The 18,772-nt window shown below is 46.9% G+C and overlaps 1 protein-coding gene across 1 annotated transcript in view; it reads right to left on the bottom strand.

Annotated features, from left to right (window-relative positions):
• The window catches only part of LOC127642884 (collagen alpha-1(XXVII) chain B-like), a 122,118-nt gene that overhangs the window by 83,092 nt on the left and 20,254 nt on the right, over window positions 1-18,772 (bottom strand). Inside the window, exons 3-4 of the mRNA XM_052125317.1 lie at window positions 14,874-16,162; window positions 1,168-1,221 (exon numbers count right to left, since the gene is read on the bottom strand). Coding sequence (XP_051981277.1) covers window positions 1,168-1,221; window positions 14,874-16,162 — 1,343 coding nt within the window. The remainder of the gene's footprint in view (window positions 1-1,167; window positions 1,222-14,873; window positions 16,163-18,772) is intronic.

The raw sequence follows: 18,772 nt of genomic DNA, 5'->3' as shown, positions 1-18,772 counted from the left end.
GCACCGGTGGGCTTTAAATGCCTTTAATAAGACTGTTACAAAGACTCCTTTCTTTGGCTCCACAGATTGGGTTCCGACAGTGCAGCCCTCAGAGGCCTCTCTAAAGGGCAGTCTCATAGGCCAGGGCAGGCATCTCATACACAAAACATCTAGACTTCCACTCAGGGAAGTCTCTTTGAATCAGTGTGACTCACTGATATGCCTGACTATCTCATTGTCTGATGCTCTATTTCACTCTCTATTACAACCTTACTAAGCAAAGAGTAATTGCTACAAGGTCTTAACACATCCCTGATGGCATACTCTTAATTTGCAACTGTCTGTTTCAAGATAATGAATATTCAATACCTACACTCATTTAGCTACAAGTCATTGAATCACAACCAAATTCAAAACAGACAACTTTAGGTGAAGATATCTATCCAAAGAGATCTATCAGAAATGATTTCAAGACCAACGGAATATATATATATATATATATATATATATATATATATATATATATATATATATATATATATACGTATAATGTAAATGTAGATCATTCAAAATGAAAGTGCTATTTTATACAATCCCCCTTTAACTCAATTCATTGAAATAAATTTTGCCTGTAGGACCATGAAAGTTCAGTTGAAATGGTTTTATGTAATTAGTGTTCATTAACTACCAGTCCACTACCTTAAATAAAAGCATGCAGTTCAGCCTGAGAGAAAACAGCTATTTGTTCAGCTGTAAGTTATTTGTTTGCTTACACATCACAGCAGAGGTAGCAATATAATCAATGTAACAGTATAATTCATTAATAATTAATAAAAGATATCAAAGCCCCTATCATAAAATTGTAATATTTGTGACTACACATGGATATCAAAAATTTTAATTTTACCCTCTAGGACACCTGAAAACAGAGCAAGTGGGTATGCAACTGCAGCATGATGGAACAGTTTTTGTTTGAATGTTTTGTCAATGAAGAACAACTTCAAATGTTAAAATGTCAATATAATCACCTTTTGATGTAGCTTTGGCAAAGGTAAGTCCATTTTTGTAACATGCAGTGAAATATTGGGCTGATCAAAGTAACTGGATTGAAGCAAACACACACTTAGATCCCCTAGGCCGGGGCTAGCCAACACAGACTTAAGTAAATAAGTGTACGAACATATTTACCCTGGGTCCTCTCTTTCCTGGTAATCCTGGCTTGCCAGGAGGCCCTTGAGGTCCCTGAAACAGAAGAATGGAAGGAAAATTGTGACAAAAAACTAGGCAATTTTGTCTTAAATTTCTACCTGCTGACATTGAATGTACTCTCATCAAGGCTGTAATCTTCTTATTGGATGGAGGTAATGAACACTAGTTTGAGCTTCACCAAAGGCCGATGTTTAAGGACAATTTTTTCAGTATATTATATAATATTTTTATATTTAAAATAAATATATTTTTATAAAAAAATATATAAAATAAACAAGTTTCAAAAACAACAGTGTAAATGTAAATCTAAATCTAAAGTAAACAAAAAGAGACAACTATTTTAAGTATGAAGTATTTTGATATTTAAAACATTATTTTTCATGTCATTCGTAAGTTTTTTTAAAATAAATCATATACCCTTATTTTATTTATATATTTGAAGTTAAATATGTAAATTGACTTATTATGGATTATGAAGCACACATGCACCTTAAGAAATATGACAATTTATATGTCAATTACTCCTGAAATCCCTGAAAGATACAATTAATCGGCATAGCTCTAAAACAGAAAATTAATCGTAATAAATGCAATTATTTGTTTGTTTAATCGTCAGCCAAATTTCATAATCGTGATGGCCCTAATTGTGTGCTTCCTTTGTGTCAACAGTTATGGAGAGCCCTTTTCTGTTGCAGCATGACAATGCTCATGTGCACAATGCGAGGTCCATAAAAGGACATTTCACACTCGTTAACCCCAGGTTATTCTAAACCCCGGGTAAATGGAATCCTGGGTTATCCTTTTTTATGTTTCACACTGTTCATACTTTACTCTGGATTAATAATGAATCCTGGGCTCCCTATCTGTCACTCACTCGACGTTGTGTCGATGGCACAACAACACTTGTTTGTGTCGTTTTGGGCGCCTGACGACGATGAGCTGTCGATCGCGACATCGGAGAGCGGGTTTGTCATGTCTGACACTGAGGACTCGGCTGGACTCCCAACCTCGGGTGCGACAGCTCAGTCGCAGGCTGACGGCCATGCTTGCCCAGGCAGTCGTGAGTGTCGGGCTGGAGTGGAATCCTCCACCCCCCCGAACCCTGACGACTAAGGCCTACAGCGCCGCTGGACACGCCGCCTCTGCCTTGCATGCCATGGCACTCCTGCAGGCTCAAGTTGCTGCAAGCCACTCATATCCAGGGCCACCTCAACAGCACTGCGGACGTGGCAGGTTACGCCCAGGGGAGAATGGAGACTCCACTTTCATGCGGGCCAGCTGATCTGGCTCCCTTCGGCACAGATGCCTTGGCACAGAGCTGGCCCCTGGTGTATGCGTTTCCCCCAGTGAACCTACTTGCACAGACGTTGTGCAAAGTCAGGGAGGACGGGGAGCAGATCCTCCTAGTGGCCCCTTATTGGCCCTCCCGGATTTGGTTCTCGGACCTGATGCTCCTCGCGACAGCTCCCCCCTGGCGAATTGCCCTGAGGAAGGATCTTCTTTCTCAGGGACAGGGCACCATCTGGCACCCGCGACCGGACCTCTGGAATCTCCATGTCTGGCCCTTGGATGGGATGTGGAAGACCTAAGTGGCCACCCACGGTGGTAGACACGATCACTCAGACGAGGGCCCCCTCAACGAGGCGCCATTACGACCTGCAGGCGTTCTCTGTCAGCAAACTGTGCCTAGTGTTCGGTCCGGCTTACTCTCACGTCATCCTGAGACCCCAACCGGGCTACGTGCCCAAGTTTCCCATGACCCCTTTTAGGGATAAGGTGGTGAACCTGCAAGTGCTGCCCCAGGAAGAGGCAGACCCAGCCTTAGCATTGCTGTGTCCGGTGCACGCTCTTCGCATCTACTTGGATCGCACGCAAACTTTAGAAGCTCCGAGCAGCTCTTTGTCTGCTTCGGTGGAAAGCGGAAGGGAAGCACTGTCTCCAAACAGAGGATCGCCCACTGGGTCGTCGAAGCCATCACTATGGCATACAATGCCCAGCACGTGCCGCCCCCTGCTGGCCTACCAGGGGTGTTGCGGCTTCTTGGCCGTTGTCCCATGGTGCCTCTCTAGCACACATCTGTAGAGCTGCGGGCTTGGCAACACCTAAACCCTTTGCAAGGTTTTATAACCTTAGGGTTGAGCCAGTTTCGTCCCATGTGTTATCAGGTGACACAAGCAGGTAAGTTCGGGTCAGCTGGCTGGGTGTATCGCTTGTGCATAGTGCCTATCCCCTCCCTTGAGGCGAAGACGCGTGCTCTTTCCCCAGTTGCGTTCGAAAGAAGTGTGAACCCTGGACGTTCTTCCTCCTTAGCCTAGCGTCCGACGAGTCTTCAGAGAGGCTCGCTGCCACCCCAGTATGGGTGTTACCTAGGCCTCCATACTGAGGTAAGTGCTCTACATGTGCTGTTGTCTCCCTACACAACCCCCTGTGACGTATATTCCGCAAAATGGTTTCCCCGCCGGTAACCCGCGTCATCCTTGGGCAGAAGGCCCACTGTCCACGGTTGCCCCTTTGGGTAGGATCTACCACAACGCCACTCCGCATGATGTGCTTCCGCTCCTACCCTGTAAGACCATGTGTTGTATTCCACCTAACCCCCCACCCCCCCTCGGGGCCGGGTGTGGTCTCCGCGGTGTCCTCCTCTTTGGAGGGACACCCCCTAGCTTGGACAATTTCCAGCCAGTCCTTATACTTCTGAGCAGTTAGCTGTTCCCCTAGGTGCAGGGGACTGCTTCATGCTTGCCAGTGTGTTGGGGGTAGTTATGCGACGGCTTGCTGCGCTGGCTACGAGGCACACAGAGTTCTGCCCATCTCGCACCGCCAGTCTGCGTAACTCGGTTCAGCTCTTGTGCCGTTTTCCATTGGGACCCCTAGTGACAACTCATCGGCACAATGTCAAGTGGGTGACAGATAGGGAATATCTCGGTTACTGATGTTACACAACGTCTCGTTCCTACTGATGCTACGGAGGTTACATCAGTAACCGAGACATTTTCATGTTCCGATGTTTCACACTGTACATTCATAAACCCCAGGTTAATGTTCTGATTTGCATATTTGCGGTGTCGATAATAATGGTTGGAAAAATGCAGCTTGCAACGGACATGCAACCTGTCAATGGAGCTGCTCTGATCTTCTGTGAAATGTCGCCAAGCAAATCATCTCTTTGTCTTTCATCTGAAATATGCCATGAAAACACGGAATACTGTCTCTTCATCACGGCAGTTATCGCTCTTAGCTATAAAAGCTGGGAAAATGTAGTTTTTTTGCGTAATCTGAGGTAAAGAAGTACCATTTATGATACCAGTGTTGTCAGAGTTTATTGCTGATTTTAAGTGTTCTTTGCTCATAATCTTGACCAACCGTTTTTGAGATTTTGGTCTTTCCCCATTCAAGTAGATGGGAGCGGCACTGTCATGACTGGAAATAGCCTACCGAGAGCATTACAAACACAGCTGACAGTGGACTGACTTGCTAGAAAGACATTGGTTGCACTAACGTGCTCATGTGGATCCAGCAAGCAGCAGCAATCTCCTAAAATTTATCGGTCAATGGCAATAATTTAAAAAGTTAGAATATTGCCGATTTATCGGCCTCTGTGCTATATCAATCGAACACTAGTAAGCACACTGTACATTAATACTCAACTTTTACAGAATGACACAAATATAGGTGTACTGTATGGTATGCTGTAAACTAATGTAATAAGCAATGTTACTGTGGTATGAAATGCACTAAGCAACATGATGTCTAATCGTTTATTTTACAGTGTTGTTGAGTGTATAAAAACAGGTCTTTTCATTTTGCACTCTGAAAAGTGGCCCAGAAGATGCAAGATTATCATTTGACTAGACTGTTGGCATACTTCAAATTTTTGTTTTAAATCAAAATGGACATCTGTTGATCCAAATAAAGGGTGTCCATTTTGCCAAGGTTTTACTGGCACAATACTGTGCACTGGTTTCAGTCATCAACACCCTTGTTCATCACGGGCACCACCTAGCTTTAAATCAATTACACACATGGACTAACTGGACTCAGTCACATTTAAAAAGAGGTCAGTGTTCACACCTTTGTGTTTTCCATTAATTTACTCAGTCAGAAGAGCTAAAAACAAGAAAGAATTAGCACAATCAACTTCACACAATACATATATAATTTCTATTGCATCTGGGAAGAACTATATAAAAAGCCAAAATGTCATGGTTACTGTTGTAACCTCTGTTCACCAATGGAAGGAACGAGACGTTGTGTCGATTGTAGTGACACAAGGGGTCACTTCTGAGAGACTCGCATACCTCTGAACTTGAGAAAAGGCCAATGTCAAGTTGGCAGACAAAATTTGCATACCCCGCCCCTGGATATAAGGGTATAAAGGGGAGCAGGCGAGGTTTTCACTGAGGAGCCGAGAATAAGGTTACAGCGCATTACAGTGGTAGGGATAGTGACGTGGCAAGGGGAACACAACGTCTCGTTCCTTCCATCGGGGAACGGAGGTTACAACAGTAACCATGATGTTCCCCTCACTCGACTTTGTGTCGATTGTAGTCACACAAGGGGACCCACTTCAAAACATCATGCACTAACCTGTATTACGTGGCTGCTGAGCCATGTGCAAGCAGGCTGTTGCTTGGTAGAAGCAGCTGGGACGGCTGCACGTAACCCTCCCCAACGCCCCCAATAAAAGGTGTCATATACCGCTCATAGGTTCCAGTACCCATACGGGAACAGGTGACATGACTTGTATGGGAGCCAGCCGCAGCCTTTTCTCTCTCTACATTTCTCGTCATAAAGTTAAAAGTGGCTGGGGCTATCTTAACGCTACAGATGAGTCGGGGAAGGCGTCCTTTCCCGCTCCTATTCTTTCAGGGGGAAAAGGCCCTGCAGAGACCACAACCTGCCCAGACTGGGGGGAGGTAACTTTTGGCTAATACACATGGGGGTTGTCAAGCCAACCGTGGACATGGTGCGGTGGTAGATGCCTGACAAGGAAGGAGTTTCTACAGACACGGTGACCAGGGGGCAGTGAGGACTGCCCAAGGGAGACGCGGGTCCTCGCGACAGCACCTTCCTGGAAAATTCCCCCGAGGAAGGACCTCCTTTCTCAGGGATGGGGCATCCTCTGGCACCATGCCCAGACCTCTGGATCTTCTATGTCTGGCCTCTGGATGGGACGCGGAAGACTTAAGCGGTCTACCACCTGCTGACATAGACACGATCAACCATCAGCATCAGACGCCGCTGTGACGCTCTCCGAAGCAGTGCCAAAATCGTCATCCAATTTCAGGGGCTCGGAGGAGAATGCCGGCTGGCCGCGAGGTGAGCCGCACTCATACTGAGCGCGGACGGAAGCAAGCAAGCATGCCAGGGGGCGGGTGGTTCGTGGGGTTCTATCCGGTGAAACCGAGGCCGTCGTCAACCCCGAATCGCCTTCAATGCCAGCCGGGTCGTCCTCAATCCTGTGGGAAGAAGGAACGACACGGGGGTGGGTTGGCTGAAGTGGCTTTCTCTCATGAGAAAAGAAAGCCGCGACCGCAATGTTGCCATGGCTATGTTCTCGCACTGAGAACATGAACCATTCATAAAACGCTGCCTGCTTGTGTTCGCAGCCCAGGCACACGAGGCAGCTTTTATGACCATCAGAAGTGGAAAGAAATGAACCGCATCCAGGAACTACACAGAGGCGGAAGGGCATCTTGAAAAAGACGCGTCCTGAAAAGGACATTCAACGCCTGTATTGTTCTTTTATGAGTGGAAACCCTTTAGAGGAAATAAAGTCTTTTAAGAGGAAAAAACACTCTTTCAAGCAACGAAAGCACTGTCGAATAGCCCAGGGGCGTGGACTCCACAGCGTGCAGAGAGGAGAATGTTGCTGGAATGCACCGTCAGATCAACAGAAGTTCTCTTGCAGAGGTAGGTGCAGCAGACGTGACATACAGCTCGCTGATCACACAACCGTTCGGCTCCGAAGAAAAAAATTGTCTGACATTCGCTCGCCCGCTCCCCTTTATACCCGTATGTCTGGGGGTGGGGCATGCAAATTCTGTCTGCCAACTTGACATTGGCCTTTTCTCAAGTTCAGAGGTACTCAGAAGAGACCCCTTGTGTCACTACAATCGACACAACGTCGAGTGAGTGATAGAAGGGGAACTGTCATTCTTTCAGGCATTGTTATTTAGTTTTTACATTTATATCTCTCTCTCACTACATCACAAATTTCTGGAGATATCGGTGAATGATTCCATTCATCCATGTCATTGTTGAATCATTGATATAATTTAGATGCAAACAGCTTTGGAATTTGACTTGTATCTGCTGGAGATGTTTCAACACTTATCCAAGTTGCATACTCATCAGTGACAGCTTTCAACAAATGGAAAAGTCTATTTTCCTACAATAAATTCTTCAAGTCAATTCCTGGCAAGGTTTTGTAACACCTAGCCCTGGCGAGATTCCATATATACTCATACTGAGAGCGGTACTGCCAAGTCTCCACAATGTTTGAAAGTTTCCTGTTTCTTCAAGATTTTAAAGTAACACTCGCTCACCAATAAACTGACTTTAAAGGTGTAACCAACTAATGATTTAAAGAAAACCACGTCTGCCACCATCAGTGAGCCAGTGCCTGCAGCCCCGACCGTCAGTGAGACAGTGCCTGTAGCCTTGAACGTCAGTGAGCCAGCGCCTGTAGCCTCGACCGTCCCAGAGTCAGAGCCAGCGCCTGTAGCCTCGACCCTCCCAGAGCCAGAGCCAGCGCCTGTAGCCTCGACCGTCCCAGATCCAGAGCCAGTGCCTGTAGCCTCGACCATCCCAGAGCCAGAGCCAGCACTGGTAGCCATGACAGTCCCAGAGTCAGCGCATCCCGGCCTTCCAGGGCTCCGCCTCTCGATCCTCCCAGGGCTCCGCCTCTCGAGCCATCCAGGGTGCAGCCTCTCGAGCCTCCCAGGGCTCCACCTCCCGAGCCACCCATGGCTCCACCTCCCGAGCCACCCAGGGCTCCGCCTCCCGAGCCTTCTACGGCACCGCCCCCTGAGCCTTCCATGGCTCCGCCTAACGAGACAACCAGGGATCGTAACAGAAACATGCATCAGACTACGCTAAACTCTCTATTTAGGACTGTAACTGATCTACAGGATCACACGGGAAGTTGTCATGTTGCTTCTGAGAGTTCCGGTACCCTAGGATTGGCCAAATTATGCAGACTCACCGACAAACACCATCCCCTGCCAGTCATTTTTGCAATGGCTGCAGTGTATATACTTTCCCCTGTGGTGTGACACTGAAGCACATTGCTTGAGCATTGTGGGAGACACAATGTTGATAATATTGTGTACAACATAAATACAACATAATAAGTTACAAGCATGATTCGGAGCAGTGGCGAATTCTCAGGGCCAGCAAAGCCTTCTCTGCTGGCCTAACATGCCAAATAAATAAATATTTTTCATCCTTTCTTTCTCAATCGCCTTTTTGCCTGTGTATTTTTAATCGCTTTCCACTCTTAATTAATCAACAATCAAATAAAGAAAAACTAAAAGTTTATCCAGTCAGAATTTATTTATTGATGCTTACGAGGAAAGTGTGACAGCTGTTTCACAAATCGCATGCCCAAAGCCCAAAGATGCCTGCAGAAACAGGTGTATAAAACATTATAATCTCTTTTGATAATCATACACCTGAAGCACAAATGCAGCACAACTGCAAACTGCAGCATTGTTTATCAGTTGGGTTGTTAGGAGACATCTCTAATGAGAGTCAAACCCCTATTATGCTAACAAGAGCGTTGCAGTTTTGTTTCCCTCATCTTCCGAAACATCATTGTGAAACTGTGTTTTCTTAATGGCATGAATCAAATTGAAGGCCTTTGTTATGAACGAGCAGCGAAGGCAGAGGAGGAGATGCGGATCCAGTTGCAGTTCAACTTTATTTAATAAACAAACAGGCAAAACACAAAGGAAAACCCTCAATGGGGAAATAAACATAAAACTAGAAAACACGGGCAGGGAACACACACCAGGCTAACAACATTCAACGAACGACCAGGAGTGAACAAAAAGCAGGGCTTAAATACACAGTGAGTGATGACAGATTGAGACACAGGTGAAAACAATGAACAAAATGGCAGTGATGATGGCAGGTGGATTCTGGGAAGTGTAGTTCTAAACAATGACAAGTGAGACAGTGGAGCTAAACAAGGGACAAAATTGAAAACTATGGAATGCAAGGTGACAAAAATGGCAGACAGAGGGCAACAGTGAAACAAGACAAGGAATTCCTAACATAGCCCCCCCTCAAGGATCGGATTCCAGACAATCACAGTGACATAAAACAAAACAAAAAATGTCCATGACTGGGGGGGGAGCTTGAGGTGGGCAGACAGACCAAGGGGGCAACGAGGGGCAGACAGACAGTCCAGGGGGCAACGAGGGGCAGACAGACAGTCTAGGGGGCACAGAAGGCAGGCAGGAAGTCCAAGGGGGCACAGATGGCAGGCAGGAAGTCCAAGGGGGCACAAAGGGCAAGGACAAGTTCAGGTGGTCAGGGAGCTGGCCACCGGGCAAGGACAGGTTCAGGGGAACCTGGGAGGAGGCCACTGGACAGGGACTGGGTCAGGAGGCCTGGGAGGAGGCCACAGGACAGGGACTGGGTCAGGGGGCCTGGGAGGAGGCCACAGGATGGGAACAGGGTCAGGAGGCCTGGGAGGAGGCCACAGGACAGGGACTGGGTCAGGAGGCCTGGGAGGAGGTCACAGGACAGGGACTGGGTCAGGAGGCCTCGGAGGAGGCCACAGGACAGGGACTGGGTCAGGGGGGCTGGGAGGAGGCTACAGGACAGGGACTGGGTCAGGGGGCCTGGGAGGAGGCCACAGGACAGGGACCGGGTCAGGAGGCCTGGGGGAAGGCCACAGGACGGGAACAGGGTCAGGAGGCCTGGGAGGAGTCCACAAAGGCGTTGACCTGGAAGGCTCTGGCGGCGGAGCCGTAGGAGGCTCTGGAGGCGAAGCCGTAGGAGGCTCTGGAGGCTCAGAGGCCTCAGGGGGCGGAGCCGTGGGAGGCTCAGGAGGCAGAGCCGAGGGAGGAGGAACCATGGAAAGCTTGGGAGGCTCAGGGGGCGGAGCTGAGGGAGGCTCTGGAGGCTCAGAGGCCTCAGGGGGCGGAGCCGTGGGAGGCTCAGTTGGCAGAGCCGAGGGAGGAGGAACCATGGAAAGCTCGGGAGGCTCAGGGGGCAGAGCCGTGGGAGGCTCAGGAGGCAGAGCAGAGGGAGGCTCGAGAGGCGGAGCCCTGGGAATCTCGGGAGGAGGAGCCCTGGCAGACTCGAGAGACTTGAGAGATGGAGCTCTGGGAGGCGGAGCCCTAGGAGGCTTGGGAGGAGGAGCCCTGGGTGGCTCGGGAGACTTGAGAGGCGGAGCCCTGGAAGGCTCGAGAGGCTTGAGAGGCGGAGCCCTGGGAGGCTCAAGAGACTTGAGGGGTGGAGCCCTGGGAGGCTCGAGAGGTGGAGCACTGGGAGGTTCGAGAGGAGCCCTGGGAGGCTCGGGAGACTTGAGAGGCGGAGCCCTGGAATGCTCAAGAGGAGCCCTGGAAGACTCGAGAGGCGGAGCCCTGGGAGGCTCGAGAGGCTTGAGAGGCGGAGCCCTGGGAGGCTTGAGAGGCGGAGCCCTGGGAGGCTTGAGAGGCGGAGCCCTGGGAGGCTCGAGAGGCGTTGCTCTGGAAAGCTCAGGAGGCGGAGCTCTGGAAAGCTCAGGAGGCGGAGCTCTGGAAAGCTCAGGAGGCGGAGCTCTGGAAAGCTCGGGAGGCTCGGGAGGCGGAGCTCTAGGAAGCTCGAGAGGCGGAGCTCTGGAAAGCTCGGGAGGCGGAGTTCTGGAAAGCTCAGGAAGCTCAGAAGGCGGAGCTCTGGAAAGCTCAGGAAGCTCAGAAGGCGGAGCTCTGGAAAGCTCGGGAAGCTCAGAAGGCGGAGCTCTGGAAAGCTCGGGAGGTGGAGCTCTGGAAAGCTCGGGAGGCGGAGCTCTGGAAAGCTCGGAAGGCTCGAGGGGCGCAGGCTCTAGGACGGGCATGACCATTGGCGCTGGCTTTTGGTCAGTCCTGGCTATTGGCGTTGGCCCGGGAACGGTCGAGGCTACAGGCGCTGGCTCAGGGACGGTCGAGGCGACAGGCGCTGGCTCAGGGACGGTCGAGGCGACAGGCGCTGGCTCAGGGACGGTCGAGGCGACAGGCGCTGGCTCAGGGACGGTCGAGGCGACAGGCGCTGGCTCACGGACCTCTGAGGCGACAGGCACTGGCTCACGGACCTCTGAGGCGACAGGCACTGGCTCACTGACCTCTGAGGCGACAGGCACTGGCTCACTGACCTCTGAGGCGACAGGCACTGGCTCACTGACTGTGGTATGCGCTGGCTTGGGTTCGCTGACCGTGGCTGACGAAGGCTCTGGCTCACTCACCGTAGCTGGCGAGGGCTCTGGCTCGCAGACCGGGGCAGGCGAGGGCTCTGGCTCGCAGACCGGGGCAGGCGAGGGCTCTGGCTCGCTGGCCGGGGCAGGCGAGGGCTCTGGCTCGCTGGCCGGGGCAGGCGAGGGCTCTGGCTCGCTGGCCGGGGCAGGCGAGGGCTCTGGCTCGCTGGCCGGGGCAGGCGTGGGCTCTGGCTCGCTGGCCGGGGCAGGCGAGGGCTCTGGCTCGCTGGCCGGGGCAGGCGAGGGCTCTGGCTCGCTGGCCGGGGCAGGCGTGGGCTCTGGCTCGCTGGCCGGGGCAGGCGTGGGCTCTGGCTCGCTGGCCATGGCAGGCGGAGACTGGGGAGCAGAAGCCTTTCCTCTTCTCCTCCTCCGCCGGGCAGACGAAGTGGACCGTGCAGGCTCACTGACCAAGGCAGGCGTGAAGGTACGAACCACGGGCGAGTGGAGGGTTATTACTGTGGGAGGAGTGGCAGAGTTCTCCTCGATGAGCCCACAGTTAACGGCGAACCGCAGGCCAGCAGAGTCTCCTCCACGTAACGCGTGGAGCGCCCAGCCGCGTTGCCTGTGGCAACCGCTCCTTAAGTGCGGGGTGCAGATTGCGCCTGAAGAAGACCACCAGAGAGGAGTCCGGGAAATCCGAGATACCCGCCAGCTTAAGGAAGTCGTGGATGTGGTCCTCTATAGGGTGGTCCTCTTGCTTCAAGCAGAGCAGGTGGAAGTTTGCTCGTTGAACCGCTGGATCCATAGTGTGGTCGTTCGTTCTGTTATGAACGAGCAGCGAAGGCAGACGAGGAGATGCGGATCCAGTTGCAGTTCAACTTTATTTCATAAACAAACAGGCAAAACACAAAGGAAAACCCTCAATGGGGAAATAAACATAAAACTAGAAACCACGGGCAGGGAACACACACCAGGCTAACAACATTCAACGAACGACCAGGAGTGAACAAAAAGCAGGGCTTAAATACACAGTGAGTGATGACAGAATGAGACACAGGTGAAAACAATGAACAAAATGGCAGTGATGATGGCAGGTGGATTCTGGGAAGTGTAGTTCTAAACAATGACAAGTGAGACAGTGGAGCTAAACAAGGGACAAAATTGAAAACTATGGAATGCAAGGTGACAAAAATGGCAGACAGAGGGCAACAGTGAAACAAGACAAGGAATTCCTAACAGCCTTGACTTTAAATGCACGGCCCGCCACTGATTCGGAGGTGGCATTTATCCCTCTAACATTACATTTTTAATCTGCTGATGGTTTGATTTGGGATTTGGGATGGGGGGATCTTTTATAAAATATGCATTTCTCCATACTGTATTACAGACTTTACAGCTGAAAACAACTCACCTCTCAACTCGTTTTTAACACTTTTCAGTGTACATTGCACATATAAAATAGAGCTCACAAGTGCACATATTCCCAAATAAACATACCGCTTTGGCCACTAGGGGCAGTGTTTTGAATTTTGGTAAGCACAGAATGATTTTAGCCAAAGAATAGTGCTGTCTACTCTGTACTGATAGCCATACATTATCTGTGCACGTAGAAGTCCGCAAAAACCGGCACATTTAAAATGGCAAAAAAGTCAGATTCTGTCTAGGCCTAGACTAATCTAAACACTCTTATTTACCACTCTGTTTCTGGGTTTGTAGTCATCCAAAACTTATGCTGATAATAATACTGTAAGAGGAGAGTTGTTAAGTCTTTACAGCATCAGGTGGTCATCATGGCTGAGCTCTCTCACCCTCTGGCCTGTGACCTCACCCTTTATCTACAAGGAAAAAGTGTTTAAGCATTACACAGCCAAAAACCCACCAGACTATAATGTTCTTTCAAAGTATTTAATAAACTAGACTCAAGACCAAGAACACCAAAAGCTCAAAGACAACAATGATAACACTATTTTCCAGCCTTCAACCAACACTTTGCTCACAGATTCTTTAACTAGTAAAATCTGTAGCGGTGTGTGGTATTGTTTGCATTGCGGAAATGAAAAAAAATTTGAAGGAATCCATATTAATGTATATTTACACACACAGCACTTAAATTAAACATAAGAAGGCAGACACCAAGGCTAAAGCACATGTAGAACCAGAGAACATAAGGCAGCAGCCAATAATTCACATTTGCCATTCTTCAAAATAAGCAAAGCTACCTGCCATCTGGCCACAAGAATAGACTGTTTAAAACAGAAAGAAAATGATCTACATACCATAGAGTGCCAGTGGTCTGTTGCAGACTGAACACCTTGTTGCAATGGTTCTGTAAACAGACTCAGTATTGTGTATTTGAAGAATGAGCAAATTCCCACCTTCTCTAAAAGAATGTGGGGAACTTAAACTAGAATAACATTTTACTGTAAAATAAATTTATCATTTTACTAGCCTGAGAATATTTCCTTTATAACTTATTGTTATTTCAGGTCATATTCTTATAGTTTGCCAAAACCTCAACTTTAATTTCAGTCATTTATCTAGACATCTACTGTACACACAATTATATCACAACAATATCAATACTTAGAAGCTTTCATAGAAACAGTTTTTCAGATTTGGTATAGATGAATCCCTTTAATATTACTTAATTAACTCACTCTGTCTCCCTAAAGAATCCATATCCAAATCCATATGTCAATACCTCCACACCTATACAAGGAAAGACTGAAAAATACTTTCTATGTGCTAGACTATTTCTAACCAGAAAGTTAGAAAATGTTAAAAATGTTCCTACTACAAGACCTGGGTAAACTCTCTTTAATTCATAAAAATGAAAAGAACATGAAGAGTATTCCACCAAACATAGACATAGAGTACATAAAATAGACTACCATGCAAAAAAAAAATTTAACCAAGCTTGTTTAAGTTACTGTAGTACAGCTGGTTTCCTAGTCTAGTCAATGTGGTCTTTAGATGGTCAAGCTGGTGATCGGATGGTTTAGCTGTTTAGCCAGCTGTTCTCCCAGTGTGACAAGCAAAACAGACCAGTCTGACCTAGTTGGGAGACAGCAAACCAGCCTAGACTGGTGTAAAAAAAAAAATAGTAAGGGAAGGGGGTAACAGAACAAAATTGGCATGTTTACACTCAATACAAATTGAACATGACCATGACTGGCTCTCATTTTATATATACTTGTTGGTCAAAATGGAAAACTAAAAGATTAAGATCCCCTCTCCAATGTAAACCACTTGGTAATATAAAAGAATAAAAGCAGCCACAATTATTAACATGAGATCCTACCAGTAGTCCAGGTTCTCCTTTCAGTCCAGGTGCCCCAGCCAAGAGGGAGTATTGGGTTGGTTCCAATTCAAAGGTTTGGAGACCATCTGAGGCTGCAGGGGTGACAGGCGCAGAACAAGTGGTGTTGGCTTCAAGAAAGGTGTTCACCTTTGGCTGAGGTCTCCATGATGCAACTGTTGTCATCTCTGACACACTGACTGCACTAGAAGATTTAGGTTTGGTTGTGGCAATGGTCGGTATTTCCATTTTTTTCTCTTTTGGTTTGACATTGACAGCCATCTCATTCTCCTTTAATTTCAGGGGATTTATAGTTGTCCTCAGGAGGTTCTTTGAAGGGCTGCTTGGTTGAGTTGGCTTTGGAGATGATTGTGATGTCCTCCTACTCGCAAAGGGGGCATTGACTGTTTGAGTTGTGGCCTGCAGAGGGAGCTGTAGTGAGGGATGGGCTATCGTTGGTGGCACAGTGCTTCGTGCAGACAAGACAGTGCCAGAACGAGAAATCATCAAAGCAGAGGAGTTCAGGCTTTGCAAGGTTTCATGATTAATTTGCATCTTGTCTCGTGTTAGTGAAAGACTAGAGCTAAAATGCCTTTTGATAAGCTCTGTTGTAACAATTTGGGTGTGAAAGGTGACAGATATATTGGTGTCCAGGGGTAATAATGGTAAAAGAGGCAGAAGGTTTGGTCGATAGGTTACAGCTTCCCTGCACTGTTTTTTAATGTACTTACAATAATTGTGCGCTGCCTTCACAGAGGGATGAATATCGAATTGGCAGATGGCTCCTTCAAACTGGGCCGAGTACTGGCTCGTTTTTCCCAAACGAAATGAGCCTTCTGGATCCAACGTTTCCTCATTTTTAAAAAGCAAATTTGCATTTACACTTGTCTTCCCACAAGAAGTATATAATGTAATCCTCTGGGCTTGGATTTCCAAAGCTAGGTTGTGCCACTGGCCATTGTGAATATCATAAGCAAAATCTACAGTGGTCTTTTGGCCTATATAAACTAAGATTTTCCCAGGGATGAATTGCACCCCTAGCTGCAGTCTCTTCCTCTTTGTTACAATGGTAAAGAGGAAAGCATTGTTTATTCGATGCGAACATACACTGAGGATGAGAGAGAATGTCGTGCCCAATGATGCAGGTATGACAGAGCTAACAGGGACATCAATTCGCGCCCTCTGGGTTAGGATGACTCCAGATTTGAAGGGGATGACACCTTGAGGTGTGGAGCGTGTTCCAAGAGAAGGTCTTTTCCCAACCAATCCCAGCCTTTGCAGGACATCCACATCTACAAAGAGATAAAAAGGCCAGGTCGCCACAAGTTACGGTCATAATAATCACTATACAGTACGTACACACACTGTGGCAAAGTAAGCATTCAGTATTTACAAGGAAAATGGGTCTTGTCACAACCAAGTGAAGGCTCACAGCTGCTGTGCGCACACTGAGACATTGAGCTCATTATAGGAACAGATCATTAACCAAAGCATATGTAGAACATATGTGGAGAAGGTAATGTTTCATCTGGTGTAAAACCTCAGTTTTTCATTAAGTACTCTACTGATAGAAGTCACTTACAAAAATCACAATATGGGCTTATTCTAGAGTTTTTGAAACTCAATTTTGAGTTTAAAAGACTCATAAATTCAATAGGCCTATATCAAGAAAGTCACCATCTTACCCCAGAGGTGCACCAGAAAGTCCACCAGCTGCCCTTCCTCACACATTATACGTTATTCAAGGACCCGATAGCAGTTGCGAAACACAGATGGTCACCTCGCAGCGCGCACCACGTCAGACTACACTATGTAACACAATTATTTTCCTGAGCAGTAAGGGTTATTTCCTAATTGTTTATGCCTCAAAAGTGTAGAAAATGGTTATTATTCCCCACAAACTTTGCTTTTGTGAACAAGACATTGATATTTTGAAATGTACCTACTTCCAATGAGAAAACGGGCGAATGTGTGTCTTTTCGTTTACATAAAGTCCAAAAAATCAACATATTAATCCAAATGAACACGTATTTATACAAAAATTACTACAAAAGATTTAGAAGTAAGAAGTTTTTTGAGATTTACGATTAAACTTCCATGAATCAGCCCTCAAATGTAGTCTCCCATCATGTTCCCTTTATACTGTCCTTGGTAGCGGCACTGAAAGTCCATTGTATCCTGATGTAAGCACTCGCCTTGCTCCTCTGTGTACGCTCCCATGTTCGCCTTGAATTTATCAAGATGACCATTAAGGATATGGAATTTGAGGGACATCTTACAGCCCATTGTGCCGTAGTTCTTCAGCCTTGTGATTGCCCAGGAATCCCCGAACCACTACGACAAAGCTGTTCCAAGCCGCTTTCTCCTAACTAGTGAGCTTCTTGGTGAATTCATTGAACTCCAGGATCTTCTTTATCTGTGGTCCAATGAAGACACTGGCTTTGACCTTTGCCTCAGACAGCTTAGGGAAGAAGTCTTGAAGGTACATGAGGGCTGCCGACTCCTTATCTAGAGCTCTGATAAATTGTTTCATAAGGCCCAATTTGATGTGCAGTGGTCAGCACCTTCCGTGGGTCCACCAGTGGCTTCCATTTGATGTTGTTCCTCCCCACAGAGAACTCGGTCCGCTGTGGCCAGTCCCGCCTGTGGTAGTGCACCTTGGTGTCCCTGCTGTCCCAAAAGGCATCTGAAAAAAATACATTTTAAAATAAAAAACTTTTACAATTTTAAAAATTAACCAATTTTATAACATAAAATTCCAAGCAACAATTGTCCAACTTACCTTCATGAGATTTTTTTTGCAGTGCTCACAGGTGAAATTAGGTGCCCAGAGTGTGTCTTGATCCCTGACAGGCATCCCGAAATATGCCTTTTAGGCCTCACACATCTTAGCAGATGCTTCCACGGAGTACTTTTTCACTTTTGTCTTGATAATTTGGCCGTAAACATAGCAAAATGCATCTTCCGGATGCTTGTAGCCTCTTGATGCCATCTCAGAAAAATGCAGATACTGTATGTATCCACTTAGGCAGCTGGAAGTAAACTGAACTGGTGGGCTTAAGGCCCCTGTATTTATACTATTTATACTACTATTTATATTACTGGAAAGTTCTGGAAGGTTTACTCAGCACTGAATCTATCTGGAATATTCTGGAAAAAATGTAAATTACAAAATATCACTGTCCTGGTCAAAAAAGCAAAGTTTGTGGGGTATAATAGACATTTTCTATACTTTTTAGGTATAAACAATTAGGAAATAACACTTACTACCCAGGAACCAAAAAAACACAAATTAAATTAATCATTGTTACACACTGCGCACACCTAATAAATTATGCTCTCAGCAGGCACAATTGTGTAGCAGGATTCTTTTAAGTAAATGTAATCTCTCAATTTAACAAAATCTACTTAAACACTGGCAATAAACAATATGCCCTATAAGACTAAATTAAAGTACATTTAAATGGGATAATGTGCATGCACATTTTTTCCAAAGGCTGATTTATGCTTATGTGTCGAACCTACGGCGTATGCTCCGCGTAGGGACCAACATGTTGGTTTTCATTTATAGATTGGCATTGGTGTGTTTGCTTCTTTCTGTGAGTACACATCCAAAATGCTAACTAGATGTTATTTTCAAATGCATTTATTAAATTATTGTAGCATCAAAAATTAGTTCAAAGTATGTGAACATGTTGAAATTTAGGTACATATCTTTTATTATAAATGTTGCCTGCATTGCAGGCAGAAAATAAAGGAGGAAATGACTGTATGTTTGCTCTTGAGTCGCTTAAATAATAGGCTAATCCATAAATATTTTGGTATATTTTTATGTTCCATGCTGAAAAAAAACGATTAACACAAAACGAGTGTCGTTATAAAGTAGGGTACAACAACTAATC

Source organism: Xyrauchen texanus, chromosome 4, assembly GCF_025860055.1.
Source record: "Xyrauchen texanus isolate HMW12.3.18 chromosome 4, RBS_HiC_50CHRs, whole genome shotgun sequence".
NCBI lineage: Eukaryota > Metazoa > Chordata > Actinopteri > Cypriniformes > Catostomidae > Xyrauchen > Xyrauchen texanus.
This window is presented reverse-complemented; position numbering and strand designations above follow the sequence as displayed.